Raw genomic sequence first — 23,970 nt, 5'->3', positions numbered from 1 at the left:
CCAATGGACATCAAATTTGGAATTTTTTAAAGTGACAGTAGATATAGATGAGAAAAAAAAAGTGACAGTAGATTAATAGTTCTCCCAACTTTGAGCAAAATCTGTGATGGTCGTGTCCAAGTTTGTGCTTTTTTGTGGTCACTTCGTATGGAATGACCCATATGCAGTTCTAAATTCATTTCAAGCGAATCAGAAGTGACGCCAAAATTGTTTTTCACTCAATTCGATCGTATTTTAACTATCGAGCTAGTTTGAACAATATTCGAAATTTGTTTGTTGTTGTTATTGAGGCGTTTAGTCGTTTAGTCGTTTATTACCAATTAAATTGATTAATTAAACTAAATTATGCAACTACACAACTCGGAAAAATCGTTTGATAGACAAATTAAAAGAATTTGATGGTTTGTCACAATATGACAATAGAAACGGATTTTAGGTTTATTCAAAGTATTTTCAGTGATTTCGTTGTCGATGAAACTAATATTAAAGATTTAAAACTTTGCGATTAATCGACGATCAACGGACTAAAATATTTTTTTGTAATTCCTCAGTCTTAATGGTCCAAGTCATTGACGATTCTTTTATGGTCCAATCAGAGTGCACCAAATACATTCAATCAACCATAAATCTGTCTTTGTTGAAGTCACCACACTTATTATAATACAGTTGAGGAGTAAATCTAACTTATAACATCAAAATTGCGCAAAAATATTTAAAACTTCGAAATTCGCAGAGCAACAAACTTCAGAGTCATTTTTCTCAAAATGATTTAAATGCCACTTGGTCCGGCCTGCTTTAACGCCAACTAAAACCCTGATCAATCGGAAGGATGGATAGCCAAGTTGTATAAAGTTGATGATTAGTACTAATATACATATAAAAACGGGTAACATTTATAAGACACTGCTGAATTTTTCCAATATGATTTAGAAAATAATATTTTTTCACAGAAGTGGTTCATTTTTCATTTAGCTCAGTTTCAACAACTGTAAACAGCATAATCCGTCAGGGAGAAAACAACACTCTGTCTTCAATCGCAATGTCTTAGATTTACCTCCAACCTTCCGGATGCCAATTATAGATTAGATAAGTGTGCCTATTTATACTTTCTTCTGCAAAGGTGGCAAAGTTCATTCCGATTCCAGTTTGATTCACTGATAAATAGTACTTTGGCAGGAGTAGCGGAGCATTTTGGTGATCCACTCCGCTGGCTGCGACGTCGCATTTTATTTCTACTGCCAATAATTGCGTTCGTTACCAACAACAGAACCTACGTCACTGCGGAACACACCACAACTGGGCAACCGACTACTGACGATCAATGGCGCAACTGGCAGCAACAGATCGTTATGGTTCTGCGATCGTCATACTCCGTCCAGACAGACGAACGGCGACGTCGATGCCTTATTAAAGGATGGAAATTTCCTCTCGGTTGATAATGCACGATGCTGGTCATTTTTTGCTTACTGCAAGCGTTGGATTCATTATTGTCAACAGAGATTAACAATATTTTGAATTTTTGCTCCAGACAGGATCAACAGTTTAATCGGCTTGATGCCTCCGGTTCACTTGATATGCTTTTTGCTGTAAGTTTTATTTTGAAAAAATTGTTATTTGGAGCAGGTATCGCTTAATTATTTTGACACGGTCAAACCAAGTCTATTTATGACTATCAGACCCGTAAACAGCTTTCGAACACCAATGTCTTGATCGATAGGAAAAATGTTCACCAAACTTTTACTTTTATAATCACTTTAAATTATGGAGTTTTTGCTAACGTAAGAGCTATACGACACCTAACGAGACGCGATGCGTTACAAGATACAAACCCGATTTCGGGCTACGTGTTACCCATCTTCAGGCATCCGTTTCCAACTGGTTCCCTTATATTATAATTGGTATATTTTTCCAGTTGTAAGCCAGTGAAAAGTTGAGTTGAGCGAAATCTGAATATTCTCATAAATTTTGAATACGATGTGCTCATTTCCCAAACACAGGCATTGGAAAATGTATTTCATTGGCATCGCTTTCGAGTAAAATTTTGGCGAATCGACCGGGTGGTGCAGTGAAAAACTAACATAATGATACGGCCTTCATAAGAAATTTTTGTATATTGAAAAGTTAATCTAAAATTATGAATTTTATATGACTCAGTCTTTAATTCTACGTCAAACCCACTTTTGTGCATTTAGACATTAGGTCTTCTACCTTTTGCCTTCCCTCTAGGAAGAGGGACTTGAAGTCTTTTTTATTTCCCGTATACATAATTTGAGTATGAAGTAATTCTAGGAAAATTGAACAATATCTTCTCAGCCAGACTGAAGCACATCGTTTCTTTGTAACTATTCATTGTTGTTGTTCATTCGATTCCAAGATTATATTTCATCATTCCAACGGACCAACAGGGATGCTTACGTTTGAGAAGTGAAAAACAGTCAATATTTTCATTACCCCCTGTATTTTTGTGCTTAATCAGAGCGGCTGCAACATAAATATAAATGCTACAGATTCGAAAAAAAAAAATCGCTACAAGTTCCAATTGTTCCCTCAGGACTCCACCAATCAGCGGCCAGCGTGATAAGCGTGAATCGCTAGCATCGCACCCAGGGTTGTTGTGCCAATTCTGCTGCCGGATTTGTTTTGCTTTTAAAATAATATAAAAGAGGCGATTGCCGATTCAATCAGATTCAATTAAAGCACAACGAGCGGTAAAAAAACGTCTTGACTAACCTATCTGTGGAATAGAAGTTTCATTTAGTGTTTTCTGAAGTGAAATAACGAAACATTAGGGAATCGATTTTTCTGAAAAATTTTTGAATCGAACTACTCGAATATTTTTAACGTGACAAGAAAGTTAAGGGACACAATGCCAGTTCGCGTTGAACACTGTAATCGGTAAGTTTAAAATTTACACAAAAACTACTTCTACCTGGTCCCATATGATAAAAACTTGGTAATAATGTTATCGGTATGATTTTTTACTCAAAGTTACTCATCAGTTATATCAAATGTGACAGTAACGACCTAGAACCTCAATTCATAATGCCTTGCGCAGGAAAGCTTCACATTATCGTTTCTATTATGATTTTATAACTGGATTTTCACTTATCATACTTCTGACCATAATTCTGCTGGGCTGAAATTGTTGAAAACACCCAAGCCTTCGTGGCATCGGTTCTATCAAATTAACATTATCTCACAGCAACAAAGCGCTACAACATTCGCATCTAGAAAATCTATAACGAGCGTCTTAGCAGAGTGATTGAGATAAATCAAAGAAATAGTTATCGGTTTCCGTTATACTCTACTAAATTTTTTGGAAATAAATATTGAAATTCAGTCCGCAAATATATATTTCGACTGTGACGTACAGTCTTCCTCAGTGCTTATGTGGACTGGACCAGTCCACATAAGCACTGAGGAAGACTGTACGTCACAGTCGAAATATATATTTGCGGACTGAATTTCAATATTTATTTCCAAAAAATTTAGTAGAGTATAACGGAAACCGATAACTATTTCTTTGATTGATAACATTCGCATGTTTAAATTGATACAGCTGTGGGGAGGCTTGTCTTCGACTTTCTTTGCTGACCTCACGAAACTCAGCACACAACTAGACTGATGATAAGCGCAGCTCTTATCACAACAAATAAAGCCAATTCATCTATTCTCCGCTGCTTACGCAAAACAGAAGCCCCTGCACTGCCCTGCCGGTCATGGTACGTTTATACTTTTATATGAACCTTATACCTCGGAGCACTGGAGAATTTGTTTTCCAAAAAAAAACATGAACTTTGTTATTTCCAACACAATTTAATCTTGCCATACACGGCAGACATACTCACAGCGCTGATAACCGCCTGCACCGACACCGTCAACGCATATATATTCCCGATGCTGCGAGTCACTGTCGCTATTAGTAAAACCGAGTCGATCGGAATAGCATCCAAAGAAGTACCGAAACTCGAAAATCAAGTTTTGCCAAACATTTAACCGCTCTCGTTGTTCCTTATTGCTGCAAAAGTGATACACTAAAACAGAATGGTTCATTTATCTGCTCTACTCAGGTTTTCGGCTGCAGCGATGGGCAGCCCGAAGCTGAAAACCGTCCCGAAAGCCATCCAAAATCACCTGCGCGGATTTCCTGTGGTCAACGGAGAAGTTACGCTACTATCACCCAAAGTACGTGAGTTTGTCGAGCGGTCAGCCGTCCTTTGCCAACCGGAGAAAATTCATATCGTCGATGGAAGTGAGAACGAAAGTAATACACTGCTGAAGATGCTCCACAGCCAAGGAACGATTCAATCCTTACCAAAGTACGACAATTGTTGGCTGGCACGAACAAATCCTGCGGATGTTGCACGAGTCGAATCGAAGACGTTTATTTGCACTGAGAACCGAGAAGAAACAATCCCGACCCCTAAACCGGGGGTCAACGGCACTCTGGGAAATTGGATCGCACCCGAAGCCTACAAAGAAGCAATTGAAGCACGATTTCCCGGATGCATGAAGGGCCGCACCATGTACGTGGTTCCGTTCTCGATGGGTCCGATCGCTTCACCCCTGTCGAAGATCGGCATCGAAATCACCGACTCAGCCTACGTTGTGAATTCAATGCGCATCATGACACGAATGGGAGATGATGTACTGGACAAATTGTCAAATAACTCGGTAAGTTATTGCTACCAACTCCATTGCCTCTGACTGTTGTTTATCTAATAAATTAATCTTTCGCCCCACAGGACTTTGTCAAATGTCTCCATTCGGTCGGTACGCCAGCGAACGGCAAAATCTCGATGCCCTCGTGGCCCTGCGACCCGGAACGAACGATCATCCTGCACAAACCGGACCAAAACGAAATCGTCTCGTACGGATCCGGTTACGGTGGCAACTCGCTGCTCGGAAAGAAATGTCTTGCTCTACGCATCGGCAGCACTATCGCAAAGCGCGAAGGCTGGCTGGCCGAACATATGCTCATTCTCGGCATCACGAACCCGAACGGTGATAAGAAGTACATAGCAGCCGCGTTCCCATCCGCCTGTGGCAAGACAAATCTGGCTATGATGAATCCGACTTTACCCGGTTACAAGGTGGAATGCGTCGGTGACGACATCGCTTGGATGAAGTTCGATTCCAAAGGTCAGCTGCGTGCCATCAATCCGGAAAATGGCTTCTTTGGGGTTGCTCCCGGTACATCCACCGCCACAAACCCCAACGCTATGAACACGATCTACAAGAACACAATCTTCACTAATGTGGCATCCACATCCGACGGTGGAGTCTTCTGGGAAGGAATGGAAAAGGAAGTTGCGCCGGGAGTGCAAATCACCGATTGGCTTGGTCAGCCGTGGAAAATGGGAGAAACCAAAACACCAGCTGCTCATCCAAATTCCCGGTTTTGTGCTCCTGCCAACCAGTGCCCTATCATTGACCCCGCCTGGGAAGATAATGAGGGCGTGCCAATCTCCGCAATTCTCTTCGGAGGCCGACGACCGGAAGGCGTTCCACTAGTGTACGAAGCCAACTCCTGGGCACATGGAGTGTTCATCGGCTCCACGATGCGAAGTGAATCAACGGCTGCGGCAGAACACAAGGGAAAAGTAATCATGAACGACCCCTTCGCTATGCGCCCCTTCTTCGGGTACAACTTCGGCGACTACCTCAAACACTGGTTGAGTATGGAGCAGAAGGCGGCTGCTGCGGGAGGCACCATGCCAAAGATCTTCCACGTCAACTGGTTCCGCAAGAACGAGCAAGGAAAATTCCTGTGGCCAGGATTCGGCGAAAATAGTCGAGTGCTAGACTGGATTCTGCGGCGGGTGGAAGGTGAAGACTGCTACCAACAGACACCGATCGGACGAGTCCCCCTACCGGGAGCCATCAACGTAAGTGGCATGAATCAGCGAGTGGACGAGAAGGAACTGTTTTCGATTTCGAAAAAATTCTGGCTGACAGAGGTTGAGGAAATTAAGCAATACTATGACAATCAGCTGCCGTATGATCTGCCTTCAGAAATCGGTTCCGAACTACAGCAGCTGAAAGATCGGGTGGAAGAAATGTAATAAACAAAGCATGAAAAATACTGTTTTAGAATAAGCCCTGACCCATTGTAAATAATTCAAAAGTAATTTTAAGCACACAAATAATGTTAAGTATTATATGACTTCGTATTAAAAACTACTATTTTAAGGTAGTTAAATGAATAAAAATACAGAGCTCTTCTAAATCGCAAAAATTTGTTTCATTTGCTTGGGGTTCATTTGGCAAATAAATTAATTCAACCAGGTTGAAGTTACCTGATATGCTCACTTCAAATGCATGAAACCTTCCTAGAACTGAACGGATTATATTTGTTTGAGTAAACAAATGAAAAGTTGAGTTAAAATCTATCAAGTTGAGCAAAACCCAATCAATCACCAGCTTTTGCTTGCTTGCCTTTCGAAAAAATTTCGCTTCGTGTTGAAAGTCGCGCGAAAAGTAGAGCTTATTTTTATAAAGACAAAAAAATTGAAGGAAGGATAAAAACTGAATTGAAGGATAAAGTTCATCTTGATTAAAATCGGATTCACATTCTCTATATAATAATGTTAGGCGTCGTACACAAATTACGTAACGCAAAAAATCTAGATTTCGGACCCCCTCCCCCGCTAAGTAACGATAAGTAACGTTCGATATGACTCCCCCCGTCAAATTACGTAACGCTGAACAACCTGACCCCCCTCAAAATTTTCAATTTCGAGCCAACATCGAAGTTACGTAACTGTCCCTACTACCCCCTCTCCCCCCTATGTAACAATAAGTAATGCATACTCAACCCCCCTCCGCCCCCCTTCATGCGTTACGTCATTTGTTAAGACGCCTTACTGCTTTTCTGCATATTATTGACACATGAAACGCATACAAAAATTTGTGTTTTTTTGTTTTCTAATTTTTAAAATATCAATTTCAGTTTTTTTTCATTGTTTAAAGCCGTTTTAAAACTCATTCACCTGTTTTTCTATCGTTTCTGCTTATTTATTTATTTATTTATTGATTTTTTTTTAAATTTCATCTAACATCATGGTCTTAATGATATAATTTCAAAACTAGTCTAAAGGTAAAAATACAGTTCGTAAGCGTTGTCTAAAACTGACACAAGAAACATTAATGTCAAACACGTGATAGCCTTCTTGAAGACGTCTGCGTAAAGTGTTGACTGGATTAAGGGTGTGTGTAATTTCGCTAAATTTCGAGTTTCACGAAATCAACTGAAATTTACCGACATTGAGAACACATTTTTCTAATGAATAAATACAAATTTTGATTTCTGAACCAATTTTTTTTTTGCTGTTTTAAACTCTAATTAAGGTCCAAAAATGCTTCAAAGCTTTGACCGTTTAAAGTTTTAAAAAATCTATAGTTTACTATAATTTTTCTAATTCCCGGAATTTTTTTGAAAATTTTCTACCTAAATAAATTCAAAATATCTCTACGCCTTTTGTTTAAATATGAAGCAATAAAAAGAGTTACTTACTGGATCGTTATCACCTCATAAGGTGTTCCTCGATCCTGGCTGAATAAGTTGCCATGGACGCAGTACTCGTTCTGGGGCATAAAATCTCATGCGCCCTAGCAAACTGGAACTATCTTTTTCTCCACATAGTTTTCTAGCCCCAAACACAGCTTGGTTGATATCCCGACGGGGCTCTAGCGGCTCTATACCCAATAGGGTACATCGATGTTCGTAAGGGGGCAGATCGGTAGAAATGTGCCATGGAAGTACTCTTAGCACACGACGCACAAAAATATGTTGAACAGATTTGATTCTGGATTTCCACACAGCTTCATATGGTGACCGAACTACCGGTGCCGGGTGCGAATTCGAGTATAGGATGAACTAGGGAACAATAGAGAGCACGTAAGCAGATGGGGTCAATGAAATCGTTCGCCATTTTGGGAACAAAACCTAGTTAACGATTGGCTGTGTTCATCATTGCGGAATAATGCAGCTTGAATGTGAGTTGATAGTCCAGCAACAGTCCAGGATCCCTGATATCGTCAACCCGTTCAAGCATCTGATCACCGATGACTTGACTGTGAAGAATAGGTCTTTTGAGTCGTCGATAGGAGATCACGTAAAACTTTGCCACGCTCACTACCAGGAAAATTGACTTCCACCAATCAACGAATTCATCAGGTAGATTTTCAAATCATCAGCGTAGATAAGTATTCCACTAATCGCAAAAAGTATCGTCACGATAATGAAAAATATCAAAAACAGCAGTGGACCTAGATTGTTTCCTTGAGGCACGCCAGAGGATGGAGTCAAGCTTTCAGATACTGTTGATTTGATTTTCACGAGAGCTATCTGTTGCTCAAATAGGAGCGAAGCCAGCTGCAAATACTGTCGAATATTCCAAGACGATGCAGCTTAGCAAGGAGGATATCATGATTAACGATGTCAAATTCGGCCTTAATGTTAGTGTACACTGCAATAATCTGAGCTCCACCATCCATTGCGCCGATACAAAACTATGTGAATTCGCACAGGTTAGTTTCCACGGAGCGCTTGGAATAGAATCCATGTTGAGCGATGCTAATATACCTAACTCCTACAAAAGCATATACTTCATGATGATTTCGAAGCTTTTTGATCCAGCTGATAAGGAGGTGTTACCATAATCATTGAAAATGTAGGATTTATCGCACTTCTTATGCACCAGGTATATGAGAAATCTTCCATTCCGAGGGAAATGTTTGATGCTGAAGTGATCTATTGAAAATCGTCTGGAAGGAAGCAGCCAAGGAAGTGCTGCACTTTTTGAAGATGCAAAAGGAAATACCATCGTTTATATGACTACTTCAACCATCGTAGCGTTAATACACACGTCGAAATCTATCACGTCTCTTGGTACTAGACTGACAGCGATATCTATTTTCTCCGCAGTGGGTGCCCGGTCTTCAAACAAGCTAGCAAACTTTTGAAAAAAAGAGTACATTTGGTTTTCGTAGAAGCGACATGAATATTCCCTAGGTGCATCAAAATAGGGAGACCATCCTCATCAGTAGTTTACAGAGCTCTATAAACGTTTGGGAGTTCGCCGGATATCATCCTCGCTCGCCTCACGTACCTTTTGTATAGGAGACGATTATAACCACGGTAGGTTCGACTCAACTCGTCAAATTGTCGCTTGTTGATTTTTCGATGCACGGTTTACGAATTATGAATTTTATGTAAAAATGAGTGAACTTATTCCCTATTCAATTTTACGGTTTATTGGTTATTATCAGTGATAATTTAAGGGGTTATATACCTTTTTGGTCGAGAAAAATGAGGGGAGTTTGAATTTATTTTTAAGTGCATAGCACCATTTGCATTGCATCAAAGTGGTATTTTTCTGAAAGTACAGTTTATCAACAACAAAAAATACATTTGATTTTAAAATATACCAATTATTACTGGAGTAATGGCCGTTTCCCTGAAACGCTTTTTTTTTGCAGAGGCTTGCGGTGATCCTGATAGAGACTCAGCGGGTCAACCGAAATTAAAAAACTCATATTATTTTATTAGTTTAGAAGTGTGCCGGGTCCTTGAACGATCGCTTTTATGAGTATTTTGTTTTCAGTACAAACGGGAACGTTTTTCCCAAAAATTGCACGTTATGGGCGCTAAAAATTGCATTAATTTTTTTTTGCAACAAAACGTAACTATATGTTTCAAAAAGCGATCGTTCAAGGACCGGCGAATTTAATAACGAAAATTCAAAAAAAAGATTAAGGAAATCGGTTCAGTAGTTTTCCCGCAATCAGGATCACGGCAAAGTAATTTTTCGGAAAACACTATTCCGAGATAATCGCGTGTAAAGTTTCAAGTTAAGCTTATGCGGCCGTGGCGAGGCGCGTTGTAAATCGCTCTAACTTTGTTCCTATTGCTCAGATCTTTATGAAAATTTATGAGAATGTTCTCAAGATGTTGTATTTGAATATAATGCAAAAAAAAATTTTCGGTTTTTTGAAAACTATAAAGGTAACCCCTTAAAGAACTTTATCTCGCGTAACGCGTTTCGATCTATTTTTGTTCGGCCATCATCAGACGCAAATTGTTGTGTGCATTCTTTCGGTTCGGTTTGATAACACTACACAATTCAAATTTTCGCAACTTTGGTTTGTACTAGAAAATTGACCATTTTTATTTTTACTCAAAATCATGCAGATGTTATATCAACCTTTTTGGTTTTAAATAGTTTATTTGACACGGCACGATACAATTTATGTTTAACTGAGCCAAGTACATTTTTTTTTAATTCTAAATTAGCAGGGAAAAGAGGGAGGCCTTTTTTTATTCTCGCGGCCGACTACGAGCTAGTGGGGATTTAAGGTGAGAGGAGGGGTGTTACAATTCTGTTTTTAACTATTTTATATTACAGAATGTATTTATTTGTACGTGGCTAACCAGTGATGTTCTATTTGAGCAGTTTTGGTCTGAGGTGTCTGCGTAAACATAGAGATGCCGAGTCTTCGTTTTAGTGTCTCCAGCCGGGTGTATCATTCTTTTTCAGTTTGTGACAGAAATTGTATTCTAGCAGATAGATAAAAGAAATCAAATTTTAATGCCAGCATTTTTTATAAACCCGTATAGCTGTGTCATGTACTGGAGATCACCGCTTCCCAGAATGTCTCTAACGGGTACGTTCGGTTGTTTTCCTCGGGCCCGAAGGGAATCTATAAGCTCAGACCTAACACCACAGTTTTCTGTACACGACCAAACAACATGCTCGATGTGATGGTAGCCATCGCCACAAACGCAGTGATTACTGTCTACAAGCCCTATACGAAAGAGATGCGTGTTTAACGTATAGTGATTGGACATAAGTCTGGACATCACGCGAATGAAGTCCCGACATACATCCAACCCCTTGAACCATGCTTTCATCGATACCTTAGTAAAAATGGAATGTTGACAACTGTTGAGTGTTCTCTGACGCAAAATGCTATAAAATTCTTCATAAGCAATTGGTCTTACATAAATATCGCCATCAATAGCACCCACCTTAGCTAAAGCGTCAGCCTTTTCATTGCCCGGACTGGAACAATGAGAAGGGACCCACGCTAAGGTAACCCGGTAATTTTTATCTGTTAAAGCACTTAAAAACCGCCGTATTTTCCCCAGGAAATGGCACTGAGACTGTCTGTGAAGATGAAGAAGTGGTCTATGGGCAGGGTTTCGATGATCCCAAGAGAGTACTGAATGGCAGCAAGCTCTGCGACGTACACGGAATATATTTAGCAACTAAAACCTGAGTGATTGTTTTACCCGTTAGTAGGAGCTGCAGCTGAGCTGGGTTATGCTTCCTAGAAAAAACGACCAGCTCAGTTTTCTCCGGAGAGAATTCGATACCCAGCTTAAGAGCCCATTCAGACAAATTGTCTAAGGTATCTTGCAATGGTCCTTGCAGATCGTTAGCCTCGCTTCCAGTAATGGATACAACGCTATCGTCGGCAAGTTGCCGTAGCGTGCATGAATTTGCAAGACATTTATCGATGTCATTGACGTAAAAATTATATAAGAGAGGGCTTAAACATGAGCTCTGGGGAAGACCCATGTAACTAATTCGGGAAGTTGTCGAATCACCATGTGAGAAATACATATGCTTTTCTGACAACAAATTGTGCAAAAAATTATTCAAATTTGGTGAAAGTCCCTGCGAATGAAGTTTCTCGGTTAAAACTTCAACAGAGACAGAGTCAAAAGCCCCCTTAATGTCCAAGAATGCAGAAGCCATTTGCTCTTTTCGAACAAAGGCGAGTTGAATTTCGGTAGAAAGCAACGCTAGGCAATCGTTCGTTCCTTTGCCCCGGCGAAAGCCAAATTGAGTATCTGAAAGTAAACCATTTGTTTCGACCCATTTGTCTAACCGTAAGAGGATCATTTTCTCCATTAATTTCCGGAGGCAAGAGAGCATAGCAATCGGCCTATAAGAATTGTGACCAGAGGCGGGTTTTCCGGGTTTTTGAATAGCAATGACTTTTACCTCCCTCCAGTCGTGCGGAACAATATTTAGCTCAAAGAACTTGTTGAACAAGTTCAACAAGCGTCTTTTTGCAGAGTCGGGAAGATTCTTCAACAAGTTGAATTTAATTCTATCCAACCCTGGAGCTTTATTGTTGCACGAGAGGAGAGCCATTGAAAATTCCAACATCGAAAATGGAGGCTCTTCCGTAGCTACTAAAACGCGTCGCGAAAGGTCTTCTGTTCGGGGACAGAGTCCGGACAGACCTTTTTGGCGAAATCGAGTATCCAGCGATCTGAATACTCCTCGGACTCATTCGAAACGTTACGATTCCGCATGCGCCTGGCGGTATCCCAAAGAGTGCTCATCGCTGTTTCCCTCGACAACGCGTTCACAAACCGCCGCCAGTATCCGCGTTTTTTGCTTTTATCAAGCTCTTCATTTGTCTATCCAGTGCTATTCAATCCGCGCGGATGGAGGGATGTATAACGGAACAAGGCATAGGTCTTTTCCATTTATATTCGTTTGAATTTCAATATTCGAGATCGAGGGGAGGTCGATTCGGAAGAAGGAATAGCACTTTTTAATCCCTAAAAGTACCCCTCCACCGTGTGAGTCTCGATCTCGACGAATAATGTTAAAATCGTGGAAATTGAGTTGATCGTTTGAATTGAGAAAGGTTTTACAGAGCGCAAATGCGTCACAATTGTATGTATTTATCAAATGAGAAAATAGATCGAATTTGGGGACGATACTTCTGCAATTCCACTGTAATACAGTGATAAAATTCTTAACCTCTTTTGCCGTATTAGTCATCGAAAGATATGATAGCTGAAATGAGGGGCCAAGTTGCTGCTAGTTGCATCAAAAAGGTTTTCACTGTAGGAAGAAGGGCAAGAAGAATATTTTGTAGGGGATCTGGTATGTTGAATGTTTTGAATATCCAGTCCACAATATCAGAAAATTTTATGAACCCTGTTTCTTTTTTATCTTCTGATCGAGAAATGGGTGCACGAGGGGTTTTTGGTGCCCCAGGAAGCGGTGGGTACTCCTGGTTTGATTTAAAATTAAAACCGGGAGGTACTTGCTTCGGTTTTTCTTCACCGCTTCCTTTTTGTGTTGGCTTATTGGTCATTCCGCTAGGGGTTATCTTGCGACCTTTGCGAGAAAGATTAGGAAAGTTGATCATTCTCCTCTTCCTAGATTCTTCTGGCATGGCATAAAAACACCCTTCGACGGGATCGTCAGATGTACCCTCATCGGTTGGCAAAAAGGAAAAGATGTTTCCTGTCGAGGGCGGCTCAGCACTCTTCAGCATTACTGCGAAAGAGCGCTTTGATCGCATTGATCGTTCCTTGAGGGAACGCTTAATTTTTTCCTCGCGCTGTTTGTACGCGGGACACGCCGAAATGTCATGCCGAGTTCCCTCGCAGTAAAGACACTTTTCAGTATTCTCACTGCAAGCGGTCTCAGCATGATTGCCTCCGCACTTGCTGCAGCGTGCCTTGTTGCAGCAGTAGGTGGCTGTATGACCTAACTGCTTACAGTTTTGGCAATGCATGACCCGCGGTACGAACAGGCGTACAGGCAGACGAACCCTGTCCAAAGAGATGTAGTTCGGCAGTGCGGATCCGGCGAATGTTACACGGAAGGAATCCGAAGGGAAGAATTTCTTCTTCCCTTCTTCGATGGATACTGAATGCAATTGCTTGACATCCAGTATCAAATATCTTATATCAACCTTGTATGTCATTATTATTTATATTTAGTACCTCCTTCAATTTGAAAAATAAAGACTGTATGTATTAGCAAAATTTGACAACAAAACTTATTCGGCATTGTTTTGATACATTCTGATATTTCCTTAAGCCCGTTTGAGGTGGGAATGTGTAGGAGCCACAAATAGCCAGCTTTATGTTCGCTATACACCACAGCAAACATGAGGTAGTGTTTACACATTATGCATTACCTATTTGAAAATCTTGTGCCTTCCATGTGAAACACACTATTATCGATTAAAAAAAAGTCTTGTGCCTTTGGAAATTCAAAGTCGACCATTTGTGGCTCCTGTACAGTTGCGCTTTAAGACTTTAAGACGTTTAATCATTGAATAATTTACACGAAATAGCCCTTTTCCATAAGGCACCGGACCGGCTCGAAAACGGATTTTTTCTACAATTATACTTATACGGATTTTTTCTACAATTATACTTATACAATTATAATTATACAACCGCAACAACACACCACATGTTTTCCGGAGCTTACCGGAAGCTGCCAAAAACATTATTCAGTCAGACTATTATTAGACCATTAGCCATTTTTGCTAACTTAACACAGCAAGGTTGACAAGGCCGTTGAATCATATTACTACTTGCTGCAGTGCCTTGTAATGTTGTTCGACATTTCTTCCATGCAGCATACGTCGAATAGATTCTCCTAAATAATTTCATATAGCAGAAGGATCGTGTCATAGCAGCTGTGCACAGTTCTACTTCGTACAAAGCATTACATTTAAATGGAAATCATTCTCACTGCAGGTATGTCTAAAGCATCGTTGTTATCATATGACATCTTTCCACCGAGCCTTTAAATCGAAGTTTGCATTCGAACCAACAAAACTTTTAACAAGAACAACAACACAACTATTAAATAAGCGATGCCAAAACAAAAATCAGCTGAAAAATCAATAACATCAAACCATATCGCGGAGGTGCAATCATTTGTGTATCTGACCTTTTGCCATGGTGGAGGTTCCCGGTACTTGACTGTGGCGTAACGCGACGACGTTCAATCATAATCAATCATTTATTTATGCCCCCGTTGCTGGGGGGAATCTGTGCGAAGCTGCCGTACTATCAACCAAACAGATTTGTTTGCCGGGCCTTGTTTGTATACACGTGATGCTCGCGCCAATCAACGCCAGGGAACGTAGCTATCGGGACCGAGGCTAACGTTTCCGGCTTGGGCTAAGAATGCCAGTACACAACCTGTGTAACAGATTGTATGGAAATTATTTTCTTACTGTGACTAAGGTTGGCTTGATGAGCTCAACCGCACTAGGTTACTAGAGGAGTTCCAATCAAGGTTTAAATCGTTTTATAAACCAAACAACATATCACAATGGCATAGTTTTCTAGCATATGTTTACTGTCACTATTCGCATAACAGTCCTATGTAAAAGTTATATGTAAAAGTCCTATGTAAAAGTCCTATGTTGTCTTGTTTTTTTGCGGAAATGATTTCATTTTGGCATGCTCTACAAGAGTAGCCATCAAAATCGAGGTTGTGGGAATTTTGCTGTTTTTTTTTAAGAATATTTACTGCAATAAGATTTTTTTTCGACCATAAACCTAATGTTAATCTTTCTGTGATAGAAAATTGTGATTATTTCCTTCTATTATGAATAAAACTGAGCACGGTATAATTCACAACATAAGCACGTTAAGTAAATTTTACACGGGTATGTCAACTGTACTTGCGTTAAAAAATGTTTGAATTTGCTACGGATTTTTTTGTTTCAACTTAACCGCAAGGTTCCAGCATTTGTGAGGGGTCATATGGTACTCATTACAAAGTTGTCATGGGCGTTCAAAACTTATTGTACCGACAAAAACATTTGAAATGCGTTTTTCTCGATTTCATGTGAATGGCATATCAGCACATCCTTATGGGCCACATCCAATTATGGGCAGTTTTGTAAAAAGTGCAGGGAACTTTCAAAAATAAGCAATAGATCAATTTATTACTTTCGCAACGACAAGTTTGCCCTTTGATTTTCCCACAAGGCTCTGTACTTTGGCATCAATTTTGACAGTTATTTTGAGAGTGATGTGTGGCTATTTTGTTTTGTTTTGGTTTTATTGACAAATCCTAGCATCCGTATTGTTCGGGTAAAATATATTTTCTTTGTCTGCTTGCAACACAAGCCGTTTTTAAAACTTTACAACTAGCAAAAAATTTACAAACAACAAAAAGATTTTATTTCCGCAAAATAACACTTTGAAAATTGAAAAATGTCGCATGAACTGCCTTTTATAAGACGTTTTTTGTAAATATATCTGACCTGATGGCACTGGCGTAGCGTGAGGGGGGGGGGGGGCGGTCTGTGAGATTTATTATCAATTAGGTGGAGGTCGAGATGAAACCCCCGAAAATTATATAAATTTGCCTCTAAGAGTATAGCTTCAACCAGATTTAAAAAAACGAGTAGCTTTAGTGCAATTGAAAACGCGCGTGCTAACTCTCTCAATTTTTGTAACCTGGTGGGGGTGATATCCAGGGGAACCGGGGCGACACCCAAATTTTTCGCCCCGGGTGTCACCCGATCACGCTACGCCACTGCCTGATGGCCACAGCATTTTACAGAATAACCTGCTCCAAATGCTAAAGCTTGAGAGAATTGTTTAGTTTTTACTAATTGATGATAAATAAGCAGCTATTTCCAGAAAAATAAACATTAAGACTAACTATCAAAATAAACCAATGAGAAAATCACTGCAAAATTAGAATTAATGAACGTGTAAGCAGGTATTACACGAAGCAAATATTTGCTATTTTTGGTACGGATTTCATTTTGTGCAAATAAAAATCGTACCAAAAATAGCAAATATTCGCTTCGTCTAATACCTGCTTAAGTAATTCATGAAGCCCTCATTAAATTAGTGCAGAACAGTTATTTAAAGTGCATATCATTTTGTGAAGAAATATTTGTGTTGTAATAACAAAAAAAAATTGTTAATTTTACCCTAGGTTTTACCGAATTCTTTCGCGAAAAAAGTTTACCATACGTACATCAATATCCGAACTATTGAAAACCTAACTAAAATTCGCTGAGGTGAATGTGTTCAAATCCCGGCTCGAGATAAACTTTTAGTGTAGTGTTAGCTTGTAGCACTGATCACGTAGTAGCTCCATAGCACTAATACCCCGTTCACACTACACCGCATATCACCTGATATCAGGCGATTCGTGCTATCGAGGCCATATCACCATCCATATTACCTGATATCCCATACAATCGAGCTGCTATCGCGGATATCATGTTCGAAAACCAATAACAGCCACAGCTGCTATCGCGGATATCATGTTCGAAAACCAATAATAGCCACATTTGCTGCAGTTGGCAACACGGCCAACAAACATTTGACGTGAGCGGGGGCCTAGTGTGGTTGGTAACGTCTCCGCCAACCACGCTCGACGCCTGGGTTCGAATCCCACCGCGGACATAGGTGTCGATGATTGTGAGGTGGCGTGATCCACTCACAACCAACCCAACTGGTCTAGATTCAATCCTAGCCGACACCGGGAGATTTTCTGAGGCGAAAAATCTCTGGGATCACGCCTTCCATCGCATGAGGAAGTAAAGCTATTGGCGCCGGTCCGTTAATAAACGGGTCGTGAGTTAGGGTCCTGGGTGTGGAGTCGCCTCCCTGGGCGTCGGTGATTGGCCACAACAGTGGCGGAACCAGACCGACGGAAAATAAGCGAGAATAAAAAAAAAAAACATTTGACGCAACCCTACAAATTTCGCAGTTCGCGTTGCATGCGAGAAAAAAGGAAGGAAATATTTTTGCTATTTTCATCCCGCACATTTTGACAGTTGCATTTGAGAGTTCGCGTTGGTGCGAGCTAACCAGCTGACATCTCTATCCTAATCCCATTGCTCTTGTTATCTTGTTCTAGCTTTGACCTGTTTTGGTTTCTTCTCTTTTCAATTACCAAAGCAAATGTCAAATCATATCAGCTCACTGTAATGTGAACGCTCGAAGTGATATCCGATATCGTTTGGCGATATCAGGTGATATCCGACGTAGTCTGAACAAGACATAAGATTACAAAGAGGAAACAAGTGGATATAGAAACTCTTGTCTTCAATTCAACACTAGAAAGCAAACTATCTGCATCAATTTGACTTTTCGCTCTTAGTGACATTACCTTCTTCTTTTTCAAAAAGTGCGAATCCGTTTTTGTTTTTCAAAAAACTGAATTCTGGTATTTGTTATGTATCGATGTGTTAACACCGTAATGGTCAATCATTATTAAATTTCAAACAAAAACTTGCAATTTTAATGATTTAAAATTCATGCATCAATTTAACGCCAAAAAAAAAGATTATCTTTCCAGGGTTAAAGCTGTGAAGACATTTTGGTTTGCGAAGACAAAATGAAGACATCTCTTGAGTTGCATGAGCATGAGCATGAGCATGAGCATGATTGACCGCCCGTGGTTGCTACTCCGTTATTGCCAGATCAGCTGTAATTACACAGAGAACCAAAAGATGATGCTTGGGACCAACATGCATCCTCAATGTGTAAAAACTGGTGACCTTAATCTTTGTATTAGGCAATACCAGCGCCGGCCGCATCCGAATGCAGGTCAAAGAAGGAATTTGTATAGAAAACGTTGACGTGATACTCGCTTATTGGAAACGAAGACATCTCTTGAGTTGCGAAGACAAAGTAAAACAATAGGAAAATATGTGATAACATTCGCAATTTTCCGAGATGATGACCTTTTTTTGCTAGACATCTTTTCATTTGCTGGTGTTTTTTGCAGCCTTCGACCGGTTTTCACTACAAATACTCAGAGCGAGAGAGAGAGAGAGAGAGAGAGAGAGAGAGAGAGCGAGAGTGAGAGAGAGAGTGATAGGCGAGGAAAAAAACACTAATTTGGCAACTGGGTTTTACATATCAGAAGTGCCATATCTTTTCTTAAAGCGTAATATTGACTCACTTTTTTATTCTACTCGTATAACTGTTGGTTAGGTTGAAAGTCCAGGAGTAATAAAGTGCTTCGCAAAAACCGTATACGGCTTTCCACGAGCGGTAATGGCGGATAGTACACGCAGCCCATTTCGACGTTTTCTGTAGGTCGGGTAATTTTCAATCAGTAACGGAGTGAAAACATGAATTTAGCAACGTATAGCAACTTTAATAAACTGTTTTGTTGTTTACTGCGATTGAAAATTCTCTGACCTTCAGAAAACGTCAAAATGGACAGCGTGCACTGCCCGTCATTGTTCCATAGCAATTACACTCGAAGACTTTTATCTAAGAAGCCTGTGAATTATTAAGCTGGTTGACAGCACAATTTTCTCTATTTATATTTGTTCCAACCTCCAAAGAATATAGACGTTAAAGCTACAACTAGTCTTTTATTTGTTGGAGACTACAACAATTCTTGGCGACGAGGACAATTTTAAGCTGCTTCAAGACTCTTGCAAGATGTCCGACCAGGATTTGAAAAACGCGATTCTCCGACTAACCGAACTGGTAGTCAACCAACAAGAGCAGATTCAACTCCTCAAGCGAACCGGTCAAGCCAGCCAACCGGGAAGCGAGAAGATAATCGAATCGTTGGCCACGGGAATTGAAGATTTTTACTACGATCCTGACGGTGGAGTGTTCTTTGACGCGTGGTTTGCTCGCTACGAAGATGTCTTCAAGGTCGACGGCAAGAATCTAGACGATCCAGCGAAGGTGAGGCTACTCTTAAGAAAAATCGGCACCCAGTTCCACGAGCGATACGTAAATAGTATCCTGCCAAGACATCCCCGCGATTTTGGCCTGGACGAAACGGTGAAGAAACTTAAGAAACTTTTTGGTCATCAAACCTCGCTGTTCAACGCTCGTTACCGTTGTCTTCAGTATACTAAGAATGAAGCAGACGATTTTTCAAGTTATGCTGCCTCTGTGAACAAGCATTGCGAAGCATTCCAACTCACCAAGCTCACTGATGACCAATTCAAGGCGCTACGTTTTGTTTGCGGTCTACAATCTTCCCGCGATGCAGACATCCGAACTCGATTGATCGGCAAATTGGAAGCTGAAGAGCATGCTCCGCCAGCAGACGGCACAAAGCTAACCTTGGAAAATCTCGTCGAGGAGTGTCATCGGTTCAACAATCTGGAGCAGGACACCAAGTTGGTAGAGAAGCCCGTTCCGGAAAAATCCGTCGTCAACGCTGTTTCCACCAAGCCTGCTAAGAAAAAACAACCGAAATCTCCGTGCTGGTTTTGCGGTGATTTACATTTCGTAAAGGTATGTTCCTATCAAGACCACAATTGCAACAAGTGCAAACGAAAAGGGCATAAAGAAGGTTACTGCTCATCTGCTGAATCAAAATCAAAGCCAGCAAAACAAAAGTACAAGGCATTTGTGAAGTCCAAAGGAATTTCAGTGAAACGCATCGATCTTCAAGGGAAGAGGAAATACGTTACTGTTGGAATCAATGGCAAAGAAGCTGTCCTTCAGTTAGATTGCGCTTCTGATATCACCATTATTTCTACGCAGACCTGGGAGGCGATAGGCAAACCAGCCATCAACGTAACTGACATAACCGCCATCAGCGCTTCCGGAAACAAGATTAACATGGCTGGTGAGTTCCTTGCAGACATAACCATCCGAAGCGTGACAAAAGCTGGCATTGTCCATGTGTCATCAAGCCCGGATTTGAATGTCCTTGGAATTGGAACAATCGATCTATTCCAACTATGGTCGATTCCTTTCAACTCACTGGTCAATGCTGTGCATCAGAAGCCGGAAGACATTGAGCAAAAGCTGCGTACGAAGTTCCCGGAAGTGTTCCAGAGCACACTTGGCCGGTGTACCAAAGCAAAAGTTAAACTCTACCTGAAGCCCAACGCCCGTCCCGTGTACTGTCCCAAGAGACCAGTTGCATATGCTGCTCTTCCCAAGGTGGATGCCGAACTTCAACGTCTTCAGGACAAGGGAATTATCTCACCAGTGAAGTTTTCCGACTGGGCAACTCCAACAGTAGTGGTCCGTAAGTCAGACAACGTTTCCGTCCGTATCTGTGGCGACTATTCTACAGGGTTAAACAATGCGCTAGAATCAGATGCCCATCCGCTACCACATCCAGATGATATTTTTGCTGATCTAGCTGGCTGCCGTTATTTCTCCCAACTCGATTTTTCTGATGCGTACCTGCAAGTCGAGATTGAAGAGGAATCACAAAAGTATCTGACGATAAACACTCATCGAGGACTGTTCAAATACAACCGTCTGCCGCCTGGAATCAAGTCCGCTCCTGGTGCCTTCCAAAGGATTATTGACAGTATGGTCGCTGGTATTCCTGGAGTAAAACCGTATCTAGACGATATCATGATTTCTGTTAAGACAAAAGAAGAACACAATCGAAGCCTTCATGAGGTCCTGGAGCGGATCAAAACGTACGGTTTTCATCTGAAGATCGAAAAATGTCGATTTGGTCTATCACAAATTAAGTTCCTAGGCCATATCATCGACAAAGACGGCTTACGACCTGATCCCGCGAAGACAACCGCAATTTCGCAAATGCCAGCTCCAACCAACGTATCACAGCTTCGATCGTATCTTGGAGCTATCAATTATTATGGGCGTTTTGTCAAGCAGATGAAAGAGCTAAGAGCACCCATGGATTATTTACTGAAACAAAACGTGAAATGGGAATGGACTGCGAACTGTCAGAAGTCGTTCGACAAGTTCAAAATGCTGCTCACTTCCGACTTGTTGCTGACACATTTTAACCCGAACAAAGAAATCATCGTCGCAGGTGATGCATCCAAAAATGGCTTGGGCGCTGTTATTATGCATCGTTTTCCGAATGGATCAGTGAAGGATATTTCGCACATTTCAAGATCTCTAACTCCTGCGAAGCAAAATTACGGCCAGATAGAAAAAGAAGCTTTGGCACTGGTTTTTGCTGTAACACGGTTTCATAAGATGGTATTCGGCCGGAAGTTTACCTTGCAGACTGATCACCAACCACTTCTTAAGGTGTTCGGGAGCAAAAAAGGAATTCCGGTATACACGGCTAACCGGCTTCAACGCTGGGCGCTTACGTTAATGCTGTACGATTTTGACATCCAGTTTGTGCGCACTGAAGACTTTGGACACGCTGACCTCCTTTCACGACTAATGAAATGCCATTCAACAACTGACGAAGAGTATGTCATTGCTTCTGTCCAAATGGAAGCCGATGTCAACACCGTTCTCAGTGATTCTACTTCAAGTCTACCTGTGACGTCTGAAATGATCGCTACTGAAACATCGAAAGATCCTGTTCTCCAGTCGGTGGTGTTCCATATCAATGAAGGATGGCCTAATCATTCCAAAGCAATTAATGATCCAGTTGTCCAACAATTCTTTATCCGCCGAGACAGTCTGCTGATCGTCCAAGGTTGCATCATGTTCGGCGATAGAGTTGTTGTGCCAAACCGCTTTCGCAAACGCATTCTTCAGCAACTACATCGAGGCCATCCGGGGATGGAGCGAATGAAATCCCTAGCAAGAAGTTTCGTGTACTGGCCTAACATCGATGATGCCGTCGAAAAATATGTTCGATGCTGCAGACCCTGTGCTGAAGCTGCTAAATCACCACGCAAGACGGACCTGGAGTCGTGGCCCATTCCATCGAAGCCGTGGGAACGAGTCCATATCGATTATGCTGGCCCGATTAATGGATACTACTACTTTCTGGTAATTGACGCATATTCAAAATGGCCAGAAATCTACCGCACTCGAAGCACAAACACAACGAAAACGTTGGAAATGCTAGACGAGATTTTTTCAAGATTCGGCAATCCAAAAATTCTGGTTTCGGATAATGGCTCGCAATTTGTTAGCGCCCGATTCAAGCAATTCTGTGATGAAGCTGGAATCACCCACTAAACAATTGCGCCCTACCATCCACAGTCTAATGGACAGGCTGAGCGCTTTGTGGACACTTTGAAAAGAGGACTCAAGAAGTTACGAGAGGGAGGAAATCCAGCAACTTTCCGACATCTTCACCGGTCCACACCCAATCGAAGTGCTCGTGATCATAAGTCACCTGCAGAACTTTTTCTAGGTAGACCCCTCACTACTACACTGGATCTTCTTAAGCCCCGAAAATCAAGCACACCAGCTGTAAACAGTAAGCAGAATAACCAGTTCAATCAACACCATGGTACCGTCAAGAGAGAGTTCTCCGCTGATGATTTAGTGTACGCAGAGGTTCATCATCACAATCAAACCTCATGGGTTCCTGGCAAGGTGATTGAGAGAAAAGGCTCCGTCATGTATGCTGTACTTCTGGACACCGGTCGTCTCATCCGTTCTCATACGAATCAGCTGCGACAGCGTCATCTAGAATCCATTAGTGAAGCTACTGAATCAAATTTACCATGGACCGTGCTGCTTGAGGAATTTGGAATGCAAAATCTGTGTACTCCATGTTCGGATGAAACTGCCGATCCTGATTCCAAAGAAACTCAACAACCGCCTGAAATGCTGCCACAAGTGGCACACCCAATTCAACAATTGCCTGAAGTATTGCACCCTGCCGAACCAACTTTGGACCAAGAAAAGGTTCTAGCACCAGAAGTCGTTGTTGAAGGCATCAATCCGCAGTGCTCCAATCAACCCGTTCGTAACCGAAGGCTTCCGGCATGGCTCGGATCCTACGATCTCTTTTAAGGGGGAGATGTTCCACAGCAATTACACTCGAAGACTTTTATCTAAGAAGCCTGTGAATTATTAAGCTGGTTGACAGCACAATTTTCTCTATTTATATTTGTTCCAACCTCCAAAGAATATAGACGTCAAAGCTACAACTAGTCTTTTATTTGTTGGAGACTACAACAGTCATTACCGCTCGTGGAAAGCTGGATGGGTTTTAAATTTATTGTTTAGCAATAGAACAATAAATACTCAAGCAACCAGTAAGCACTAAATCATTGCCCTATAACAATACTGTATTTGTTTACAAAATTCTGAGTAAGTGCTCTTTCTGACCTAAATGCTCGTATATATCTGATAGAATGTTAAAAGGCGAAATCGCGAGCCAATAAAGGGCTGCAGGTGGCAAACCTTGATACGCATCATAATTGCATATCTGGAGCCTTGTCGAGATTGCACTTCTTTGATATTTGCGTTGAGAGAAAAAAACAACAAGAAAAACATTAATTAATTTGATGTCCAAAACGAAAGCAAAC

General features: G+C 41.1%; 3 protein-coding genes across 4 annotated transcripts in view; all 3 read left to right on the top strand.

Moving 5' to 3' along the window:
* Positions 1-23,970, top strand: part of LOC129726695 (60S ribosomal protein L36) — a 548,226-nt gene that overhangs the window by 470,180 nt on the left and 54,076 nt on the right. The gene's annotated exons all lie outside the window — the stretch shown is intronic.
* Positions 2,687-6,192, top strand: LOC129726685 (phosphoenolpyruvate carboxykinase [GTP]-like). Its single transcript, XM_055683665.1, has 3 exons — positions 2,687-2,895; positions 4,071-4,674; positions 4,746-6,192. Exons 1-3 carry the CDS (start codon positions 2,867-2,869, stop codon positions 6,063-6,065), a joined length of 1,953 nt encoding a protein of 650 aa, XP_055539640.1. The 5' UTR covers positions 2,687-2,866; the 3' UTR covers positions 6,066-6,192.
* LOC129729085 (uncharacterized protein K02A2.6-like) lies at positions 19,220-23,452 on the top strand. The gene is made up of 2 exons (XM_055687564.1): positions 19,220-22,615; positions 22,691-23,452. Exons 1-2 carry the CDS (start codon positions 19,220-19,222, stop codon positions 23,450-23,452), a joined length of 4,158 nt encoding a protein of 1,385 aa, XP_055543539.1.

This window comes from Wyeomyia smithii, chromosome 3 (genome assembly GCF_029784165.1).
Source record: "Wyeomyia smithii strain HCP4-BCI-WySm-NY-G18 chromosome 3, ASM2978416v1, whole genome shotgun sequence".
Classification (NCBI taxonomy): Eukaryota; Metazoa; Arthropoda; class Insecta; order Diptera; family Culicidae; genus Wyeomyia; species Wyeomyia smithii.
This window is presented reverse-complemented; position numbering and strand designations above follow the sequence as displayed.